We start from the raw sequence: 16780 nt of genomic DNA, 5'->3' as shown, positions 1-16780 counted from the left end.
AGAGAATCAAAACAAAACAAAAAAATTACGCCAGGCAGTGGTGGCGCACGCCTGTAATCCCAGCACTCGGGAGGCAGAGGCAGGTGGATCTCTGTGAGTTCGAGGCCAGCCTGGTCTACAGAGCTAGTCCAGGACAGCCTCCAAAGTTACAGAGAAACCCTGTCTCAAAAAAAAAAAAGAAAGAAAGAAAGAAAGAAAAGCAAATTTGGGGCAGGAAAGTTGGCTTGGTAGTTCAGAGCACTCACTGCTCTTGAAGAGGACCTGAGTTTGGGTTCTAGCACCTACCTGAGGGCTCCTAACCACCATAGCTTCAGTTCCAGAGGCTCCAGTGCCTTCTTCTGGCCTCTTTGAGCATCAGCACGCTCGCATTCACTTAACACGCATGCAAACAAAATACTGGTACATGTGAAAGAAAAACTGAGGGCCAGGTGTGGTGGGTGGCACATTCCCGTCATCTCAGGCAGGGGGCAGAGACAGCAAATCTCTAAATTCAAGGTCAGTGTGCTTTACATAGTGAGTTCAGGGCAGCTAGAGTTACATAGCGAGACCCTGTCTCAAAGAAAGGAGTGTAGTTGGAAGTTGGAGAGTTGGCTCAATGGTAAGAGCTCTGGCTGAAGATGCTGTGTGAGCCCCGGCACTGACTTGGTGGCTCACAGCCTTCTGTAACTCCAGTTCCAGGGGAGCCCTCTTCACTCTGGCCTCTGAGGGTACTATTGGACATACGTGGTACACAGACATGCATGCAGCCAAAACACCGATATGCATCAAAATTAAATATATATTTTTTAATGTAAATGTTTTTAGTTTGGCTCAGAATGACCTAGTCTGGCCCACTGGTGGTTGGAGAACTGTATGATTTCATTCTGGAACTAAGCAGAGGGAATTGTACATAGGGTTGTTATCCTAGAAGTGAGACTTTTCTAACACTTTAAAACATAAGGAATCCATTTTGTTAGCTTTTTACTTACTGAAGAATAAAAACAATCTAGCTAAAAATTCATCAGAGTACTGCAGAAGTAGCACCCCCTTGTGGCACTGGAATATTTTTAATTTTATTTGTGTGTCTCCATGTTTGTTTGCATGTATATCTATGTGCATTCCTGGTGCCTGTGGCGGCCAGAAGAGGGCGTAGATCACCTGGGAAGGGAGTTACAGATAGTCGTGAGCTGCCATGTGGGTGCTGGGAATAAACCAGGATCCTCTGGAAGAGCGGCCAGTGCTCTTAACTTCTGGGCCGCCTCTCCAGCCCTGCTCCTCTGTCTCCTCTTTACCCTTCTTGTGTTTTTGTTTGTTTGTTTGTTTGTTGAGAAAGGCTCTTACTGCTCTGTTACCTAGGCTGCCACAGCAAGAGGTGACGGCACTTAAGGCACTCTCAGCTGGATGTGACTTTAAATGACTGAAATCATTTTCATCCTGGCTCTGCAGCCAAAAGTAATTGCATGACCCCAGCCTATCTGGAGGAGAGATGTAAAGGAGTATACAGGACACTCTCTGCTGTAAAGCTGACTTATACTCAGGCTCTCAAATCACAGCAGCCTGTTTCTTTACACTGACACTTTGTGTTGAAATCTGCCAGTAATGTTGCAGAGCTGGTGTGTGCTTGGGAGGGAAGACGGAGGGTCATTGGAGTTTGCCGGCCAGCCACAATATCCAAATCAGTGAGCTGTGGGCTAGGTGGGAGACCACTTCAGAAAAATAAATAAATAAATAAAGTGGGAAGTGACTAAGGAAGGACCTGTTTTGTGAGCAAGAAAGAGCCATTTAGAGGGACAGTTTACTGCCGTCCACACTAAAGCACATTGCACTGACCCCTCATGGTGGAGGCTTGTGGTTCCTATGCTGAGTAAAATTAGTGTCAGGAATCATCATCACAGTGGCCAAGTGGGTTATGCTAAGAACTAAAATTTCAGTGTCATGTTTAGAGACATAGCTTGAGTCCTCAGTGTTACAACAGCATTTGAAATCCTGATGACTCTAGAACACTAACAGGTTTCCTTTTGCAGTTGGACCCGAGGTGTTTTTTACACACGAGTGCCCAAGGAGCTCAGTGCAATCCTGTCCCAGCTGAGCGTCCCAGAGCTGTTTCCCGCACCGGTGACAGTGACCCGGTAAGTTGTCAGTGGGCAGTTTCAGAGATTACAACTTGGGTTGCCATGTATTCCTTTACATATCAGGAAACTGATTTCCTTATGATCAGGTAGATGAGGCACGTGGCTAGCACTCGAACATGGGTCTTCCCTGTGCTTTGTGGTGCTGTGGAAATACAAAGCACAGAGTTCGTTCAAATTCCTTCTAATGTGATCTTATTAATGAATTCACCTAGTGCCAAGAATTCTTGCTGAATTAAAAATTGGCTAAATTAGTCTGGACGTGGTGGTGCACACCTTTAATCCCATCGGAGGCAGGCGGATCTCTGTGAGCTCAAGGCAAGCCTGGCCTACATAGTTTCAGGACAGCCAGAGCTATGTAGAAAGACCCTGTCTCAAAACAAACAAAAAAAAATTAGCTGAATTCAGTTCCTTCTGAAATAATTTTGGTACAAATTATCTTTTAGTGGGGAGCAACTTTCCTTAAATGCCCAGTTGGTATATATTTTAGACTTTGGTTTAAGATTGTTCTTCATAGCTCTTCAGCCCTGTTGTGATCACATAGGTGTGTGGTTATGTTGCAGTAGAATTTTACTTAAACATAGGGAACCCAGGCTTGGGGAAAGAAAAGCCCAGTGGGATAGTCCTTGACTAGTGCGCTGAAGACCTTGGATTTATTATGCGTGGAGGAGCATGTCTTTAATCCCAGCACACATTCCCCTCTTCTCGGTGTCTGTGAGCAGTAGCGTCCGGTGTAAGCCCTGGCAGACGGGGTGCTGACTCTTCTCCTCCGTGCCCAGTGATGGTGCCATCTCTTAGAAGTGAAGTCATTTGTGTGGGCTGTGCTCTCTGTAATGTGAAGGAAGCCATCAGCTTTTTTGTGGGCTTGTCCCCTCCTAATGTGACTGTGTTGACATTTAAAAAGATTCCCTTCTATCAAAACATAATTTCACCAGGATATGTTTAAAACTTGTAGTTAGCATTCACCTATTCTCACAAATGTAAAATAAAATAGAATAAATTAAGGAAGTCACTAAAGCATCTTTCAGTGCTATTTTTCAAGTCCTCTAGGGTTTCTATGGAAACAGCATCACACAGCTGATCTCACCACATGACTGCAGCATCTCTTCACAGCATAAAAGAACCCAGGGGCAGAGATTGTGTCTGCCCCCATCAGCAGCTTATCCTGAACAACTAACAAACTTTTGTTAGGCAGGCCACCAAGTCTATACAATGTTCTACACTGGACTTGGGGATGCCAACACTTCATTAGATGTATTTGCTGGGGGGGGGGGGGTATGCCTGTGTCATTCGGAGATCAATGAACAACTTTGGGAATTTATCTCCTTCCACCATGTGGGTCCTCTGTTTTGAACTCAAGTTGTCAAGCTTGGCAACAAGTATGTTTACCACTGAACCCAACCATCTTGCTAGCGCTCTCTTTTTCTTTTTTTTTTTTTTTGTTTTGTTTTGTTTTGTTTTGTTTTGTTTTGTTTTGTTTTTTGAGACAGGGTTTGGTGCCTGTCCTGGATCTCCCTCTGTAGACCAGGCTGGCCTCGAACTCACAGAGATCCACCTGCCTCTGCCTCCCGAGTGCTGGGATCTTGCTATCTCAATAACCAGTGTTTGAAATGAAAAGACAGGCTTGGTGGCACACATGTGTAATCTCAGCAATCAGGAAGCTACACCAGGAAGATTGACAAAAGTTCCAGGCCAGCCTGGGCTACATAGCATCTCAGATGTACCTATATCTCAGATACAGAGATACTTCCTGCTCTGAGACGTTGCCGTTTGCCCAGCCGTGTCCCGGCAGGAGTACCTGCTCTGTGTGCTGGGTAGCTGAGTTTTAGGCCTGGCTTGATTTCAGTTTTTTCTTTTGTTTTTGTGTTTTGGTTGTTGTAGATTTTTTGGTTTGTTTGTTTTTGTTGGATTTGTGTGTGTGTGTATTTTGTTGGGTTTTGTTTGGTTGGTTGGTTGGGTTTTTTTGAGGCAGGGTCTCTCTATGGCCTAGGCTGACCTGGAATTCATGATAATTCTGTTTCAGCCTTTGAGCTCTGAGATAATAGGAGTGTGTCATACCCAGCCTAGCTTCTTTTCAAAGCCCAGATCACTTTGTGATCTCTTGTCCCTGTTTGTGTTCGTGTTTCAGGCTAAGCATGGGGAGCAGCATGAGGGCCAGTACTACAGCATCCCCCTCCAGGATCTAAAGACAGTATTTCCTCATGGCCTGCCTCCTCGATACATGATGCAGGTAGGTGCTCAGACCGAGGACAGAGCAGGGGAGCCGAGAGTAGTGTGCAGTTGTGGGGGAAAGGGTTATAGTGATGTGGTGACGTAGCATCATGGCAGAAGGACATGGCAGGCGTCACTGCCCACATCTTGGTGGGGAGGCAGTGAAGAGAGAAAGATGCAGAGGAGGTGGCTGGGGGCAAGGTAACCCTTTTATGACATGCCCTCAGTGCACTACTCCCTAATTAGGCCCCATCAGATTATGAATCGATCATTGGTCCTTTGATGAAAGTCAGAGACCTTGAGAGCTAGCCCTTCCTTCCCAAAGTCCTACCTCTGAATGTTGAGTGAGTCTGTCTTCAGATACAGGAAGTTTGGGGAGACAGTTCTTACCCACGCCATAACGTTCCTGCACAGCTTCTCCATAATCCTATTTACACGAAGGCCTGCTCCTACGTTCTTTAGCTTTGTCTGTCACATTGCCTAGTAAGACATTTCTGCTCCATTCATCTTTATTTCATTTCACTGTCCAGTTTGGGCTGGTCAGGCCCCACGGTACCAGTTTGGTTTGAAGGGAGAAGTCTTTTATAAAAGCGACAGCACTGGACTTAAGGGTCCGCCTTGGTAAGAGAGTGCTTACATGAATTTGTCTGATGTGCACAAAGCTCCGGATTCCATCCCCGTCATCACAACATTAAAAACGGATACAAAAGAAGAATCAGGAGAGATGGCTCAGAGATTAAGAGCACTGGCTGCTCTTCCAGAGGTCCTGAGTTCAATTGCCAGCAACCACATGTTGGCTCACAACCATCTACAATGAGATCTGATGCTCTCTTCTGTCTTTCATACAAATAGAACATTCATTATACATAAAATATATAAATAAATAAATCTTTTAAAAAAACATCAAAAGCTAGCTATTTATGTTACTTGATATGAAACAATGTACCTCGGATTTTCAAATTCATTGACAACCCAGCCTCTCATAACTGAATGCGGATGAGTTTGGAGCTCTGGTCTGCTGTATCATGGTTAGAATGGCTAGAAGTTCCATGCCCATCTTCTTCCCCTCCTGCTTGCTTAGGTGAAGACCTTCGGTGAGGCTTGTCTGATGGTAAGGAGGCCAGCTCTGGAGCTTCTGGGCTACCTGAAAAACACCAAGTTTGCTCATCCGGCTGTGCGGTATCTTCTCTGTATCCTTCCCGACAAGCCCGGGTCCTCTTGAGTTCTCCCTTGTCTTAGATGCTTAGTTGGTGGCACACGCCTTTAATCCCAGCACTTGGAAGGCAGAGCCAGGCGGATCTCTGTGAGTTCGAGGCCAGCCTGGGCTACCAAGTGAGTTCCAGGAAAAGGCGCAAAGCTACACAGAGAAACCCTGTCTCGAAAACCAAAAAAAGAAAAGGAGATGCTGGCTGGGGGGTTTGGTTTTTGAGACAAGGTCTTGCTGTGTGGCAGTGGCTGGCCTCACACTCAGCTGATCAGCAGCCTCTGCCGAGTGCATCACCATGCCTAGCAGAGAAATGCTGTTGATGGGAAACACGTTGCTCGTGATGATGTTTTCTTTAACACACTCCTTAGACGGGGAGAAGGGAACAGGGAAAACTCTCAGTCTCTGCCATGCTGTTCATTTCTGTGCGAAGCATGACTGGCTGGTTCTGCATATCCCGGATGGTAAGAATGTCCTGTCTGTCTTCTCTGTCAGACCGTTGTCTTGCTGCTCAGGCAGCAGCGTGACCTCTTGAGAGCCCACGGCCGTGGTGCGGTACCCATGCCGTGCTAACTCTGAGTCCTTCGGCTGGAACAAACCCCTCCTGCCTCAGTTTTGGGAGGTCAACCATAGACACCAACCACTGTTTGTTTTTCTCTCAGTGACTATTTTGAGTATCCACAGAGCCTGCACATTCCCTGACACTTCAGAGTTCAAGTTCTGCAGGATAGATTTGAATCCTCATACTTGGCGTTTATCTTCTGTTTTCAACGTTGTGTATAGCCACATTTTCTAATTTGCCTTTAAAAATTGGCAGTAATCTGGGGTGGCACATGCCTTCAATCCCAGCACTCAGGAGGCAGAGGCAGGTGGATCTCTGTGAGTTCGAGGCCAGCCTGGGCTACAGAGTGAGTTCCAGGACAGCCTGCTAGGGCTACACAAAGAAAACCTGTCTCGGGGGGGAAAAATTTTTTTTAATTAAAAATAAACACATAAAAATCAGCAGTGGAAAGAAATGACAGTCCACTCCATGTCTTTATGTACTGATTATAATGTAATGTTCAGTCTGAAATCGAGAACATATAGGATCAGTCCCCAGTGCCACCGCACACAAGAAGATATGTTCATATTTTGTAAATATTTCTCCTAATTTAAAGATGACTCACAGGGCTGGAGAGATGACTCAGTGGTTAAGAGCACTGGCTGCTCTTGCAGGGAACCTGGGTTCAGTTCCCAGCACCCATACAGCAGCTCATAGCATCTGAACTCTAGTGCCAGGGCCCCGGGCCCTCTTCTGACTTCTGTTGTCAAAGCAGTTGTGACACAAAATGAAAGAAGCAGTATTGCAAGTTACCACACTCAGTTCCTAATTGGTTTTCTTGTGCATTTTGTAGCTCATCTCTGGGTGAAAAACTGTCGGGAGCTCCTGCCGTCCACCTTCAACAAACAGCGCTTTGATCAGCCCCTGGAGGCTTCTACCTGGCTGAAGAACTTCAAAACCACAAATAAGCACTTCCTGAGCCAGGTGACCGCAGCCAGAAATCCAGTGCAGGCTGACCTTTGCCCCGCCCATCTCCTGCTGCTTCAGTACTTAGTTGGGCACTGTAGATAGAGAAGGGCGGCTGCAGTGGTGATGAATAAGCATTTTGTGTCCCTTTAATATTTTTTGCTCACAGCGGGCTCACAACTTAAAGTTCATTTTTTGTTATCAAATAAAGAGGTGGCAGCTGTAAGGTGTTCGTTTAGTGGCTAGTAAAATAAAAGTCTGAATTGACTTACTGTTTCTGAAAGATCCTTGAATCCTCCACAAGCATATGGCCCACAGTAAGGTTTTCCTCCAGATAAACTGAAAACATGAGGGTAAGATCATTCATTCCAGTTTCATTTTGATGTTTCATTTGCTGTGTGGTTTGGGCTGTCTCTGAGCCTCCTGTGTATCCCAAGCTGCCTCAGCCTGGAGTGCACAAAACCCCACACTCCAGCATCTTCCATTGAGTTCTAGACAGGCTTTCCCACTGTAGTGTAAGGACTCACAGAAGAGTGTATTGATACCGCGTGTCAGCTGGCGAGATGAAGAAGCTCTTGCCACTCCCTGTACCTCCTGCCCTGAGTTAGAAAGCAGGACCCACATGACGGGAAGAGGGAACTTACTCCTGCAAGTTGTTCTGTGACCAGCCTGCATGGTGGCTCGTGTGCACCCTCCCTTGGGCACATACACAAATAAATAAGGGTGTTTTTTGAAAATGTGAGTGTCAGCTGGGCCGTGGTACCTCAGGCCCAGGACTCAGGAGGCAGAGACAGGCAGATCTCTGAGTTTGAGGCCAGCCTGGTCTACAGAGCTACTTCCAGGACAGCCAGAGCTACATAGTGAGACCCTATCTCAAAAAAAAGAAAGAAAGGAAGGAAGAAAACGTGAATGCCAAGATATGTACCTGCCTAGTATGCTTGAAACTTGGGATTTGATGATGGGTACTTTGGGGTGAATGGGACTATGCCAGTGGCCTCTTTGGGCCTTTTTCGCCAGATGTCGCCAGGTGAGGTACTTCACACCTCTAATCCCAGCACTTAGAAATCTGAGACAGGGTAATTGTCTTAAGTTGGAGGCCAGCCTACGCTAAAGTCCAAGACCCAGTATCAGGCTCCCGTCCCCTCCAGGAGAGAGGTTAAAAGTCTTTGATTCCTACATCGCCCCGCCTTGTGGCTCAGCCAAGTCTTTAGCCTAAACAAGCAGCCTGTTGGATTTTCTTGCTTTGTTTGCTTACTTTTAGATAAAAGTTGAAGAGAAGTACGTCTGGAATAGGAGAGAAAGCACAGAGAAGGGCAGCCCTCTGGGAGACGTGGTTGAACAGGGCATCACTCGAGTCAGGAACGCCACAGACGCAGTTGGGGTCCTGCTGAAGGAGCTGAGGAGGCAGAGTTCCAGAGGACACTTCCGCCTCCTGGTAGCGGTGGATGGGGTCAATGCTCTCTGGGGAAGGACCACACTGAGAAGAGAAGACAAGACCCTGGTAGGAATATTTGGTTTCTCTGATTCTCTCCTATACAAGGCCTGGTGCTTTCCTGGGTGGGCCACATGGGATGTTTTCCCCTGGAGTTTGAAGTACGGAGCTGGAACGATAGCAGAGTTGGTAAGAGCACTGACTGCTCTTGCTGAGGGACGGTGGCAGCTCACAACCATCTGTCACTCTACTTGGGGGGGGGGGGTGTCCAGCACGCTCACCAAGCTCTCATGCAGTGGACGGACATGCATCCAGGGCAAACACTCATAACACGTAAACATACATAACTCTTTACAAACAACAAAAAGATAGGAAACAGTAACAAGCCACCAGTGTGGTCTGGTAAGCACATGGTGCCTAGTATGTGGAAGGCCACAGGCTCTATGTCCAGCACTCTAAACAAAAGGCAGGGAGGGAGGTAAGATGAATTAGTTCCAAAAAAGAGGGAGGTGATATGTCTTAGTTGGCTTTTTTTTTTTTTTTTTTTTTTGGGGGGGGGGGGGGGGGGGGGGGGGTTGTTTGTTGGTTTTCTGAGAGAAGGTTTGTCTATATAATAGTCCTGGCTGTCCTGGAATGCAATCTATAGACCAGGCTGGCCTCAGACTCCCGAGTGCTGGGATTAAAGGCAAGTGCCACCACCGCCCCGCTTAGTTGGCTTTCCATTGCTGTGATAAAACACCATGATCCAAAACAATGTGTGTAGGAAAGGGACAGACCCCTGTCAGTTTCCCACCGAAGGAAGCAGGGTGGACCCTGGAGACAGGAGCAGATGCAGAGACCGTGGAAGAGGGATATGGCTTGCTCCCCTGGCTTGTTCAGTGTGCTTCCTTACACACTCCAGGACCACCTGTCCACGAATGGCACCACCCACAGTGGGCTACTCCCCATTCTCCCCATCAATCGCTTGTCTCTGGGCCAGTCTGATGGCAGCATTGCCCAGTTGGAGTTGACTCTTCCCAGATACCCCTGGCTTGTGTGAAGTTGACAAAAACTACCCGGTACCTGTCACGTGCTCCATCATGCATCGCAAACCAGGGAGCATGTTGGGAAATGCTCAAGGGGCTTTGCTCTCTTCCTTGGTTCTAACTTGTTTTCAAAGAGAGGCTGTGGTCTATGTAGAGATCAGAAATACCAAGGCAGGAAGGTATCCTCTCTCCTCCTTCCAGCCTCTTCCTCTCCTTTCTCCTCAGCTCTCTTAATCCAGAGGCAGTATGTTCAGGTACTATGATCACAAAAAACTTTTCCTTTTATCTAATTGTCAATTCAGTTTTCTCAGGGAAACAGCCCAAGAAGTATACTCCTAATCTCTTGGCTCTCTTTTTGACCACTTGCAGATTGCCCCGGGGGAACTATCCCTCGTCCACAGCCTGAGGAAAATGGTGAGGAATGATTGGGTAAGTGCCCAGATGCTCCATCCTTGCAGAGGAAAGTGCATTTCCTTCTTTACTGTTGTTTATCTTACCTCCTGTTTGTAGTTACACAGTGAGGGGCTGCAGAAAGTTCCTTTACTGGCTAAGCCTTCTCATTAGTGTCTGTCTGTCTGATCTCTGTCTGTCTCTCCTTTTCTTGTTCTGTAATTTTTATTTGAGGCAGAGTCTCACTGTGTAGTACTGGCTGGCCTGGAACTCACAGAGCTCCGCCTCCTGGGTGCCGGGAATTAAGAAGTGAACCATCAAGCCCAGCAAGACAGCTAGATAGGCGCTCATTTTGTAGCTCAGGCTGCCTTCGAACTCACGCTGCCCACACTCCCAATTCTTCTGCTTCAGTCAGTTGCTTAAGTACTAGGATTGGAGGTGTTGCAGAAGAAATTGAAAACAAAACTAGATTGTGATAAACTTAAGGTCTTGTAGTAGTTTATTGTCAGAGCCCAATCAAGAAGCAGTGACTGTTTTGTTGCCAATTAATTCAGCTAAACCACATTGTCACAATGCTGTTGTGAGAAAAATCTACAGATGACTGTGGCGTGTCTGTCATTCCCATCTTTAAAAATTCAACTCTTTCTTTTTTTTCAGCATGGAGGTGCAATTGTGTTGAGTTTAAGCCAAACCGGGTCCCTCTTTAAGTCCAGAACAGCGTACTTGCCGCAGGAGCTTCTGGGAAAGGTCAAGTCTTGGAGAAACCTGTTTCCCTTAGAGTAACCACTGTCTAAAGCAACAGTTCTCAGCTTGTGGGCCTCAACCCCTTTGGGGTCAAATATCAGCTATTTACATCACCATCTGTCACAGTAGCAACATTACAGTTATGAAGTAGCAATGAAATAATTTTATGGTTGGAGGTCATCACAGCATGAGGAATTATGTTAAAGGGTCACAGCATTGGGAAGGTTGAGAACCTCTGCTCTAGAGACTGTCTCTTTCTTATTAATATTTATTTGGGGGGAGGGTCACACACCATGGCACATGTGTGGAGGCCAGAGGCAGGAATTGGTTCTCTTCTACAGTGTGGGTCCTGGGATGCTAACACTGGATGTCAGGCTTCCTGGCAGGTGCCTTTATTTTAAAATGTATTTATTTAGGGGCTGGAGAGGTGGCTCAGAGGTTAAGAGCACTGACTGCTCTTCCTGAGGTCCTGAGTTCAGTTCCCAGCAACCACATGGTGGCTCACGACCATCTGTAACGAGATCTGGCACCCTCTTCTGGCCTGCAGTCATACATGCTGTATACATAATAAATCTTTTTTAAAAATCTAGTAAGATTTATTTAATTTTAAAAAAAAGATTTATTTGTTATTTGACTTTATGTCTATATGTCTGAATTTGTGAATGTGCCTGTTGAATCCCTAGGATATGGAATTAGGGGTGCTTGTGATCCCACCGTGTGGGTGCTGGGGCTTTTCAAACACAGGAACTCTCCAGTAACAAGTACTCTTAACTGAGGAGCCATCTGTCCCGCGGCCCCATGGCTCTTTTTTGGTTTTTGTTTTTGTTTTTGAGACAGGGTTTCTCTGTGTAACAGCCCTGGTTGTCCTAGAACTCGCTCTGTAGACCAGGCTGGCTTCGAATTGGCAGTGATCCACCTGCCTCTGCCTCCCGAGTCCCAGGATTAAAGATATGCGCTCCCATGTCTTTTTTTTTTTTTTTTTTAATGTGTATTGTTGTTTTGCCTGCATGTATGTCTGTGTGAAGGGGTCAGATCCCCTAGAACTGGAGTTACAGACAGTGGTGAGACAGTTGTGAGCCGCCATGTAGTTGCTGGGAATTGAACCCAGGTCATCTGGAAGAGCAGCCAGTGCTCTTAACCACTGAGCCATCTCTCCAGCTCCTCCTCTTTAAATCATTTAATTTTGTCATAATTTCACAGAAGAATCCGTATTTTTGTATACCTTTCACCTCACTTCCAGAAATGCCATCTTTCATATTGTTTTATCCTCCTTGCTTGCATTAATAGTAACCTGAATTAGAAACATTTTTCTCTTTCTAATATAATTGCCTCTTTGTTACACTGTAGGTTTGTTGGGGGGAGTTTTATTACTACCGTTTTTTGTGATGGGTGAACTAAACACAAATCCTGTGCGTGCTAGGCCAGCCGTGGTACGGATTTATAAATCCTGAGAACAGGTCCCCCTGTCCTGGCACTCCCTACGTAGAGCAGGCTGGCCTCAAACTTACAGAGAGCCTCCACCTCTTCTTCGATACGCTGTGGCAGTATAAGTCGTCACTAGTCACCATGGACACCATCCTCTGAGGCAGGAAGCCAAGAGTGGGGTAGACTGGGTGAGTGGGGGTGTCAGAGTAGGACAGAGAAAAGGCCCTGTCCTCACAGGGTGCTCCGTCACTAACACTGTGTGTCTGTCCTTTTCCTCCCCAGGAAGGATTCGATGCTATGGAGCCTTTTCTTCCCATCCTTATTTCCAACTACAATCCAAAGGAATTTGAAAGTTCTTTTCAGTATTATTTAGAGAATAATTGGCTTCAGCACGAGAAAGGTCAGTCATGTGATCGCCCTGCCCTGCCCAGCTGTTCACAGCAAGCTGTGCTGAGTCAGTTAGTGCACAGGGCATTTTGACCAAGTTCATAGCTTTGGGCTCACAGCTTCAGGAGGATCAGCCAAGGCCATGTGGCTCCATGATCTTGTGTGTGCAAGAGCAGAGTGTTCATGTCATGGCAGACAGGAAACAGGCAGAGAAACAAGGCCTGGAGAATGTAGAGCCCCCAAGGATACTCCTGCAGGAACCTGCTCCCTTCTGCTGAGCCCCTAATCCTCCAAGTTCTCAGAGCTTCCAAAAATAGAACCGCAAGCTGTGGGCCCAAGCACTCCGTTCATGACCTACTCAGGCATAACACAGACCCTTGCTCTCTCCCTCAGCAGCACCTGTGTTTTGTATTTCATTTTTTCCCCTTGGACTTCTTCTATATAATAAGAGAATACAAAAATGTGATTTGAAGGTGGCCACATTTTAATTTCATACTGCATATTTCTGCTTAAATTCTCACCTTGTTGAGAAGAAAGCGTTGGTGCTGAAGAAGCAAGCAGTTTCACACCAGCTGCCAGGCAGCTTCCACATGACGGAGCTGCTGCGTCCTCACTGATGCGTGCACTTACCTGTGTGCTCCCATCCGGGACACCTGTCCTGAAGAAGTCATACTGTGTGAGAGGCTGCCACCAAACCAGATCTTTGCAGTCTCTGTTCTCAGTTCAGAAATTGATAACTTTGTTTCCTTTTTCTTTTGTTTTTTTGAGACAATGTCTCACTATGTACCTATGCTTACCTCACACTCAGTGTCTACTCTCTGAACCACCTGAGAAGTCAGTCTCAAGCACTTATGTCACACCTAGGTTCAGAAGCTCTCTATGTAACAAACAGTCCTGGCTGTCCTGGATCTCGCTCTGTAGTCCAGGCTGGCCTTGAACTCACAGAGATCCGCCTGCCTCTCCCTCCTGAGTGATTAAAGGTGTGCGTCACACCACCCCGGGTTCCCGGCTTCAGGAGCTCTTAACTCTTGCATTGGAAGCATCCTAGTTCTTTGTGCGAGTCTGCTTCACCTCATGGAGACAAAGGGAAGTGCTGTATCCCTGAGTAATGGAGAGCCAGTAATGACTGCTGTGGTGCCAGGTCACGTTGGGTGACATGAGACCCTACATGTGCTAGAAATTGGATCTCTAGCCTTGCCAAAAGCAGAGTTGGAGCTAGCAGTAATGAGAATGTGAGACTAGAGCGGAGAAAATAGGAGCGGCAGGTGCTGAGCGGGAGGGGAGCAGAACACAGGTCTCAGGTGTCTGAACAGGAAGCCTCTGACTGCAGTTCAGAGCAGGGACAAGCTGACATTTGTGTTTTTTGGCTCTCTTTCAGCTCCAACAGAAGAAGGGAAGAAGGAGCTGAGGTTTCTGAGTAATTGCAACCCCGGGCAGCTGGAGCGGCTCTGTGCCTCCCTGTAAGCACCAACAGAGACAGCATTCCTGGAAGATGCATTCCTTGCCCGCTACCTCACGTGAGGAAGGCCCTAGATGCACACGCGGAACAGCCTGACCTGAAGTGATGGGGCATATGGCAATAGGATGTCCGTTGTCACGACAACTGATTGCAATTTTTTTGTGTGTGGTTTTCACATTAAAAGTAGATCTGTTTCTAAGTGTTGTGTTAAATTTGTAATAAGGAAAGCGTTCACACTGGCCAAATTGAATTTCTATAGAATTTTGTTTGTTGGCATCTAAAGAAACTCAATTCTATAGAAATTACTAATTGTTCTGTCTTCTGATCATAAGTCAATTCAGGAGACCAAGATTCCCAGCCTAATTCCTGCTCAGGTAACTTCTGAGTCCCTGTTCGCGCCTTTCTTCTTGATTCTGCAGAATGGTACTGAAGCCCCAGCTGAGCTCTGCCAGGGGGGTGTAGCTAGCCCTGTCCCACATCTCCTGGGAGCATTGAGTACTTGCTACAGCATGCATGGTATATAATAAGTTGACACTAATGCAGATAGAATTATGTTTGTGTACCCACCTCGAAAGAGCTAAAGAAATAAGTGACCCATATCACCGAGTTTAAGTTTTTATGATTGTGTGTGCACATGCCACAGTGCGGGAATGGAGGCTGGGGACAGCTGTGTGAAGCCAACCCTCTCCTTCCACGTTTGTGTGCATTTGGGGACATTGTCAGGGGGCGTGTCGTCTGGCAAATGCCATCACTCACTTTGTCATCTCATGTAGCCGAGACTGAGCAGAACTTCCTGTGTAGGCAGGAATTATCATGAACTCAGGATCCTCCTGCCTCCAACTAAGTGCTAGGGTTACATGTATGTGTACCGTGCCCAGTGAGAATTCAGTATATGGTTTCCATATTTCCCACTTACTAGCTGTTTGCTTTTCTTGTCTGACTTTATCTAATGTTGACAATGATGCTAAACTCTCGGGGTACTTGTGAGTACTTGACACGCAGCAGACAGCTGCTCACTGCTAGGAAGCTCTCACCTGTCTTGGATGGTGTGATGCTTTCTTTGAAGGATTTTCTGTGAGAAGCTGCACGCCCACCGTGGTGCAGTCCTGTGTCCTGGTGCTGGCTTCTCGGGGTCAGCTCAAGAGACTAGTCCACAACACCACATAGACACCAACTCTCACACCTGGAGAGGGCCATTGGAGGAAAGACTGGTTCCTCGTGTGTGTGCGCGTGTGCATGTCCCTCCAGTGCCGCCGCCAAGGACCTGCACATGCTGAGCTAGCACTCTGCCGCTGAGCTACAGGCTCGCACTGTAAATCTTTGTGTCTCCTGATGCTTCTGCTTCATAATGAGCACTGACTGACAGGCCTCTGGCATGGATCAGTAAGGTTGGTTGGTTTGTTTGTTTGTTTGTTTTTGAGGTAAGATCTCATTATGCAGTCCAGGTAAGTCTCATTAGCATTGACTGAGTAGTATTATCATGTGTCACCACACCTAGACATATAATTGTCTTTTTTTTTTAATTAAGAGCCCTCTCAAAATGATTTGAAGCAAAGGAAGTAGCACAGCCCCAGTTACTGGGCCTGGGTTCAGGCTCTGTGACACACAGCCCTGAACTACACTAGAGGAGAATGCCAGACCTGTGACCATCCAGTGCCATGTGCATTAACAGCAGTGGCAGCTGGACCCTAACACCACAGGGTGTCTCAAATAAAATAAATTATTATATATTTATGGAGGTTCATTAGAGTCATTTACAGGCAGTGGTCTGGCTAGTCCATCAATAAGCTGTCTCCCAATGAAAGGCCAAGAATCTATTAGCTGTTTTGCCTACAAGGCTGGTCTTCAGCTTTGTAGGTTCTAATACCAGTGAGGTATTCAGCAGGAGAATTTGTCAGTGAGAGTTGTGTCAAGCACACTGTGAGATAATGCTTTTGTACACTGGTTTAATAAAACACTGATTGGCCAGTAGCCAGGCAGGAAGTGTAGGTGGTTTAAGCAAACAAGGAGAATTCTGGGAAGAGGAAGGCTGAGTCAGGAGACCCCAGCCCACCATCCAGGGAACAGCATGGAATGGGAAAAGATGGTGACATGTATGTAGATTAATGAAAATGGGCTGAGTTTAAGTGTAACAGCTAGTCAGTGGTAAGCCTGAACTAATAGCCGAGCAGTTTTAATTAATTTAAGCCTCTGTGTGTTTACTTGGGTCTGAGCGGCTGTGGACTGGGTGGGACAGAAAAACCTTCAGCTACACAAGCAGGCAAAAAATCAAAAGCTTTCTTCCAAGTCCTTTTGCATGGGTTACCAGCAAAAGGCATGGCCCACCCTGCCCAGATTTAGGCAGCTGGCCCTCACAGATGGGCCAGCTGCTTGGGTTTTAGTTGGTACATTTGTCAGGCTGGCAAACAAGAACAGTGATCTCCTTTTTGGTTCTTTGTTTCCTAATGAACATGGTGATTATGATCCTTGCTCCCTTTGTTCTGATGCTGCTTCATGGCAGCTGCCATTTGTCCAGGGTGTCTGTCTAGATCTTTCTGACCTGTGCTGTTAGTTTGTGGCACCTGTCTTGGTTCTTTTCCACTTTTTCAGCCGCTCCAGGGCGTGAAGAGTCTGGCAGGCCACACTATTGGGCCTCTGCATAAGTGGCTGGGCTGGTTGCAGTTTCACTGCCATCCTCCTGGTCTTGGACATGGAACCACCCAGCTCTGCCCTATAGGTGCAGGTCCCACACTACAAAACAGGGCCACTTCTCCCCATAGGGAGCCAGCTCTGCTTAGCCAGCATGACTCTCCACCCATCTGGGGACTTTGAGCTTCCCAGACTTTCTGAGGAAGGTTACCAGACCTCTGAAGCTGATTGACATTTTTTACAGTAACTCCAGGCATCCC

At 46.8% G+C, this 16780-nt stretch overlaps 1 protein-coding gene across 5 annotated transcripts in view; it reads left to right on the top strand.

The window, feature by feature from the left end:
- Positions 1 to 14091, top strand: part of Dap3 (death associated protein 3) — a 30407-nt gene extending 16316 nt beyond the window's left edge. For all 5 annotated transcript variants that reach the window (XM_036190758.1, XM_036190759.1, XM_036190756.1 and 2 more), the window contains exons 3-12: positions 2004 to 2108; positions 4237 to 4338; positions 5401 to 5509; positions 5895 to 5987; positions 6918 to 7048; positions 8292 to 8531; positions 9857 to 9916; positions 10535 to 10624; positions 12329 to 12446; positions 13812 to 14091. In XM_036190758.1, coding sequence (XP_036046651.1) covers positions 2004 to 2108; positions 4237 to 4338; positions 5401 to 5509; positions 5895 to 5987; positions 6918 to 7048; positions 8292 to 8531; positions 9857 to 9916; positions 10535 to 10624; positions 12329 to 12446; positions 13812 to 13897 — 1134 coding nt within the window. In that variant the 3' untranslated portion in view covers positions 13898 to 14091. The remainder of the gene's footprint in view (positions 1 to 2003; positions 2109 to 4236; positions 4339 to 5400; positions 5510 to 5894; positions 5988 to 6917; positions 7049 to 8291; positions 8532 to 9856; positions 9917 to 10534; positions 10625 to 12328; positions 12447 to 13811) is intronic.
- Positions 14092 to 16780: the final 2689 nt, after the last annotated feature.

Source organism: Onychomys torridus, chromosome 6 (assembly GCF_903995425.1).
Source record: "Onychomys torridus chromosome 6, mOncTor1.1, whole genome shotgun sequence".
NCBI classification, from domain to species: Eukaryota; Metazoa; Chordata; class Mammalia; order Rodentia; family Cricetidae; genus Onychomys; species Onychomys torridus.
This window is presented reverse-complemented; position numbering and strand designations above follow the sequence as displayed.